Source organism: Nanorana parkeri, unplaced genomic scaffold (genome assembly GCF_000935625.1).
Source record: "Nanorana parkeri isolate BGI_ZX_2015 unplaced genomic scaffold, ASM93562v1 scaffold1291, whole genome shotgun sequence".
NCBI classification, from domain to species: Eukaryota; Metazoa; Chordata; class Amphibia; order Anura; family Dicroglossidae; genus Nanorana; species Nanorana parkeri.
Window position 1 is genome coordinate 246,397 of NW_017307559.1, and position 6,002 is coordinate 252,398.

The 6,002-nt window shown below is 55.7% G+C and overlaps 1 protein-coding gene across 1 annotated transcript in view; it reads left to right on the forward strand.

The window, feature by feature from the left end:
- LOC108797527 (protein Wnt-7b-like) overlaps window positions 1–6,002 on the forward strand; it is a 14,510-nt gene that overhangs the window by 5,670 nt on the left and 2,838 nt on the right. The window contains exons 3-4 of the mRNA XM_018569137.1: window positions 1,473–1,699; window positions 5,205–5,476. Coding sequence (XP_018424639.1) covers window positions 1,473–1,699; window positions 5,205–5,476 — 499 coding nt within the window. The remainder of the gene's footprint in view (window positions 1–1,472; window positions 1,700–5,204; window positions 5,477–6,002) is intronic.

The window sequence follows — 6,002 nt, forward strand, 5'->3', positions numbered from 1 at the left end:
GCATGAGATCTTCTACTTGGTGAATTGGATCCCAAAGTTGGCAGCTAATCACCAAATCGAAACATTATATTGGACCTGTCATCAGGCCCGGATTCCCCGCAAGGATACGGAGGCCCGGGCCTCGGGGCGCAGGGGGGCGGCAGCGGTGTCCTCGTGGGGAAGTTGCCCTCTCTACATTCAGTCCTGCTTTGCACAAGCCGAGCTAAATGTAGAGTGAGGGGAGCCGATTGTTCGTTTACATGTGAAATCGGCGATGTCACCGAGATCACATGTAAAAAGTCTGCAACCTCCCCCCCCCCTGCACTTACCTCTCTCCTCTGGTTCTGTCCTGCACCGCCGAGTCTCTCACTGCAGGTAGCAGAGCGGCCGGGTTAAAAGTAACCCTGTCGCTCCGTGTACACAGTGAGAGGGGAGAGCCGTGCCGCGCTGTGCCGTGCCGCGCTCTTCCCATCTCACCTGTCACAGGAGTTCCAGCACAGCGCTGCGCTAGAACTCCTGTATTGGAGGTGACAGGGGTCAATAAAGAGAACCTGTCACCTCCAATTGCTATCACACAGGAGATTAGCCGCCCTGCCATCCTCCATTGAAGGCGGCGTATTGCGGAACCTGGCCTTGGGGCGGGACGGAGTGGAAAATCCGGCCCTGCCTGTCATTAGAAATATACCTATTGAAATGCAGCGAGCTTCTCACTTCCTGTTTTGAGCTGACAACACAATGGAGCTATTGGCTTGGTAGAGGTGATGCATGTTGATCTGCTAGAAATCCAGTGAACTCCTCACTTCCTGTTTTGAGCTAGACCTAAGAAGTTTGGCCAAGTACGCTCTTCTGCACGAGCGCCAGCCGCGCCATTGCCCTACGGGCACACACCACAGCAATGAAGTAATACAATGAAGTAGGATCACACTAATCCAGCACGTTATTCATCTCAGGTGCCCCACTCAATATGGCCGCCGCATGGGCACCTGAGATGAATAACGTGCTGTATTAGTGTGATCCTAGTTTATTTTAATACTTCATTGCTGCGGTGTATGTGCGTAGGGCAATGCCGCGGCTGGCGCTCGTGCAGAAGAGCTTTCCTTGGCCAAACTTCTTAGTTCTAGCCAGTGGCGTAACAATCGCCACAGCGACCCAGGCGGCCACTATGGGGAAGTCAAGCGGTTGGAGAACTCGATAAGTTGCAACTTTTGATAGAACACCGGATTCAAGGGGCATAGCCATAGGACACACCTGGAAGCAAGCCAGATGCAGTGGATTCTCTTTGTAAAAACAAATGGTGGCAACAGTGTCACTTCATCATCAATGACCCCAATGTAACGTGGACACTGTGATAGGGGAAGCATTTTATAGGTTGCCCAGCCAGTGGCTTAGTGCGGTGGGCATAGGTGGTGGTTGGTGGTGGTGGGGTGTGTGTATAAGCCCGGCAGTTCCTTCCTGTTATGATCTATTGCCCTCTTTGTTCCATCTCTCTGCAGTGGGGTATCTTCTGTGCTAGCTCTTGGCGCCAGTATCATCTGCCGCAAAATGCCAGGCTTGTCACCAAGACAGAGAAGCATCTGCGAGGCTCGTCCAGATGCCATGATCGCCATCGGCACCGGCGCTCGCTTGGGTACCGAAGAATGCCGCTACCAGTTCCAGCACAGCCGGTGGAACTGCACCTCCTTGGGGGAGCCGAGTCTCTTTGGACCGGAGCTAAAAGTAGGTAGGTGTGGGGTACCTGAGATCTGAAATTCATGGTAGAGCCCATCTAATATGATCAATAGGGGTGCCGGGCCTTTAAATGGGAAGATGGCAATGGTGGATGCTCATACCCCGCTCATCAGACGGTCTGGAACCTGAGGGTGTCAGGGTCTCTCTTTTTTGGCACAATTTTCCTCCAAAACCCATTGATGGGATTCTTAGATCTCAAAGCTGGTGGAAGGGATGCCATTAACTGGGAGACTTTAGTCTTGCGATGGTTGTAAACATAATTAAAAAAACGTACGATCTGCCCATCTTGGACAGGCAGATCGTACTTGCGATCATCGCAAGCTGCGCCCCCCTGAGGGGGCGGGCTTCCGATGACCACAATGCTGAACGGGCAGTGTGCGCGTGGGCACAGCGGCCCGTTCGGCATTTGTTTCCCGAGCATCATTCAAGCATCATTTTCGGCTGGTTTTCTTGTGTGCTCCTTAGACAAATGACGTGCGAGCGTACAGTAGAAACGGTCGCACGTCTTCATTCACACTGCACGATTCTCGTACGGTCGCGGGATTTCCTGCGATTCTCGTACGATGGCGGGATTTCCTGCGATTCTCGTACGAGAATCGTGCGGTGTATGGGCGCCTTTAGAAAGGAAAGCCCAGCACTGCCTTTATGCTTTCTATCAGATTGTGTTAATCTGCCCGTTAGGACGTTGCCCTCTTTGCTAGCGGACTGGAAGGGGGGTGTCTTTTAAAAAACACTGCCTGCCTGGCCCCCGAACCTGAGCTCCTCTGAACCCAAAAGCTACATGGAGCCTCCTGCCCAATCAGCTGCAGGCCAGGGCATTCCCTGTGGCGTATAAAAGGGGCGGGGATGCCTGTGCTGATGTCATTGACCAAATATAGCTTTGTAGCCATGTAAGGACAAAGACGTTACTGCATCCCCCTCCCACCAGCTATGTACAGCACCCTGACAGCCCCTCCCACTTGCTATGTACAGCTCCCTGACAGCCCCTCCCACCAGCTATGTATAGCCCCCTGACAGCCCCTCCCACTTGCTATGTACAGCTCCCTGACAGCCCCTCCCACCAGCTATGTATAGCCCCCTGACAGCCCCTCCCACTTGCTATGTACAGCTCCCTGACAGCCCCTCCCACCAGCTATGTATAGCCCCCTGACAGCCCCTCCCACTTGCTATGTACAGCTCCCTGACAGCCCCTCCCACCAGCTATGTATAGCCCCCTGACAGCCCCTCCCACTTGCTATGTACAGCTCCCTGACAGCCCCTCCCACCAGCTATGTATAGCCCCCTGACAGCCCCTCCCACTTGCTATGTACAGCTCCCTGACAGCCCCTCCCACCAGCTATGTATAGCCCCCTGACAGCCCCTCCCACTTGCTATGTACAGCTCCCTGACAGCCCCTCCCACCAGCTATGTATAGCCCCCTGACAGCCCCTCCCACTTGCTATGTACAGCTCCCTGACAGCCCCTCCCACCAGCTATGTATAGCCCCCTGACAGCCCCTCCCACTTGCTATGTACAGCTCCCTGACAGCCCCTCCCACCAGCTATGTATAGCCCCCTGACAGCCCCTCCCACTTGCTATGTACAGCTCCCTGACAGCCCCTCCCACCAGCTATGTATAGCCCCCTGACAGCCCCTCCCACTTGCTATGTACAGCTCCCTGACAGCCCCTCCCACCAGCTATGTATAGCCCCCTGACAGCCCCTCCCACTTGCTATGTACAGCTCCCTGACAGCCCCTCCCACCAGCTATGTATAGCCCCCTGACAGCCCCTCCCACTTGCTATGTACAGCTCCCTGACAGCCCCTCCCACCAGCTATGTATAGCCCCCTGACAGCCCCTCCCACTTGCTATGTACAGCTCCCTGACAGCCCCTCCCACCAGCTATGTATAGCCCCCTGACAGCCCCTCCCACTTGCTATGTACAGCTCCCTGACAGCCCCTCCCACCAGCTATGTATAGCCCCCTGACAGCCCCTCCCACTTGCTATGTACAGCTCCCTGACAGCCCCTCCCACCAGCTATGTATAGCCCCCTGACAGCCCCTCCCACTTGCTATGTACAGCTCCCTGACAGCCCCTCCCACCAGCTATGTATAGCCCCCTGACAGCCCCTCCCACTTGCTATGTACAGCTCCCTGACAGCCCCTCCCACCAGCTATGTATAGCCCCCTGACAGCCCCTCCCACTTGCTATGTACAGCTCCCTGACAGCCCCTCCCACCAGCTATGTATAGCCCCCTGACAGCCCCTCCCACTTGCTATGTACAGCTCCCTGACAGCCCCTCCCACCAGCTATGTATAGCCCCCTGACAGCCCCTCCCACTTGCTATGTACAGCTCCCTGACAGCCCCTCCCACCAGCTATGTATAGCCCCCTGACAGCCCCTCCCACTTGCTATGTACAGCTCCCTGACAGCCCCTCCCACCAGCTATGTATAGCCCCCTGACAGCCCCTCCCACTTGCTATGTACAGCTCCCTGACAGCCCCTCCCACCAGCTATGTATAGCCCCCTGACAGCCCCTCCCACTTGCTATGTACAGCTCCCTGACAGCCCCTCCCACCAGCTATGTATAGCCCCCTGACAGCCCCTCCCACTTGCTATGTACAGCTCCCTGACAGCCCCTCCCACCAGCTATGTATAGCCCCCTGACAGCCCCTCCCACTTGCTATGTACAGCTCCCTGACAGCCCCTCCCACCAGCTATGTATAGCCCCCTGACAGCCCCTCCCACTTGCTATGTACAGCTCCCTGACAGCCCCTCCCACCAGCTATGTATAGCCCCCTGACAGCCCCTCCCACTTGCTATGTACAGCTCCCTGACAGCCCCTCCCACCAGCTATGTATAGCCCCCTGACAGCCCCTCCCACTTGCTATGTACAGCTCCCTGACAGCCCCTCCCACCAGCTATGTATAGCCCCCTGACAGCCCCTCCCACTTGCTATGTACAGCTCCCTGACAGCCCCTCCCACCAGCTATGTATAGCCCCCTGACAGCCCCTCCCACTTGCTATGTACAGCTCCCTGACAGCCCCTCCCACCAGCTATGTATAGCCCCCTGACAGCCCCTCCCACTTGCTATGTACAGCTCCCTGACAGCCCCTCCCACCAGCTATGTATAGCCCCCTGACAGCCCCTCCCACTTGCTATGTACAGCTCCCTGACAGCCCCTCCCACCAGCTATGTATAGCCCCCTGACAGCCCCTCCCACTTGCTATGTACAGCTCCCTGACAGCCCCTCCCACCAGCTATGTATAGCCCCCTGACAGCCCCTCCCACTTGCTATGTACAGCACCCTGACAGCCCCTCCCACTTGCTATGTACAGCAAGTACAGGGTGACAGTAGGTAATAAAAACGTAAAGGTTTCATTTAAGCATGTCATTAGCGTGTTGGGGAGGGGGGAGGGGAGGAACCAGAGAGTACAGAATATGATCACATTTAGCTTCATCTTTATAATGTTGGTTGTAACATAATTATCATAATTTTTTTGTTTTTACCGACCAGGCAGTCGAGAAACCGCCTTCTATTACGCCATCCTGTCAGCTGGTACCGCCCACGCCATCACCAACGCCTGTAGCCACGGCAACCTGAGTTACTGCGGCTGTGATCGGGACAAGCACGGCCACCACGACCCCGACAAGGGATGGCGATGGGGCGGGTGCTCCGCCGACGTGAAGCACGGCATACGCCTGTCTCGCGAGTTCATGGATGCGCGGGAGGTGAAGCGCAACGCCCGCACCCTGATGAACCTGCACAACAACCTGGTGGGGAGAAAGGTAGAGTCCTGCGTCGCACAGATCTTACCCCGCGCACAACAGGTTTGAGGGCAAAGGCGGATTTTGCCATCAAGTTCTCCAAGATGGAACCCTTCAGAGCAGGAAAGAGTTTGATTCTCCATCACAGGGGGAGCCGAACGTCGGCCCTCCAGCTGCTGAGGAACTACAAGTCCCATGAGGCATTGCAACACTCTGACAGCCACAGTCATGACCCCCCAGAGGCAGGTGCATCATAGGATTTGTAGTTTCACCCCCAGCTGGAGGGGGCGAAGTTTGGCTACCCCTGCTCTGAGGTTGTCCTACTCTCTGTGGCCCCATTGGTGGAGTTATACCCTCACTTCCTTTTCTGGTGACCACATAGTCACCATGACAGGAAGTGAGGAGAAATCTCCAACGGGGCAGTAGAGTAGGGGAAAGCTAGAACCCAAGTCAGAGGAAGGTGGGCAAAAAGTGAGAGAGCACCCTTGATGTTTAATAGGTCAAAGTGATTTTTATTTACCAAAGTATGAGTTCACCAACGCGTTTC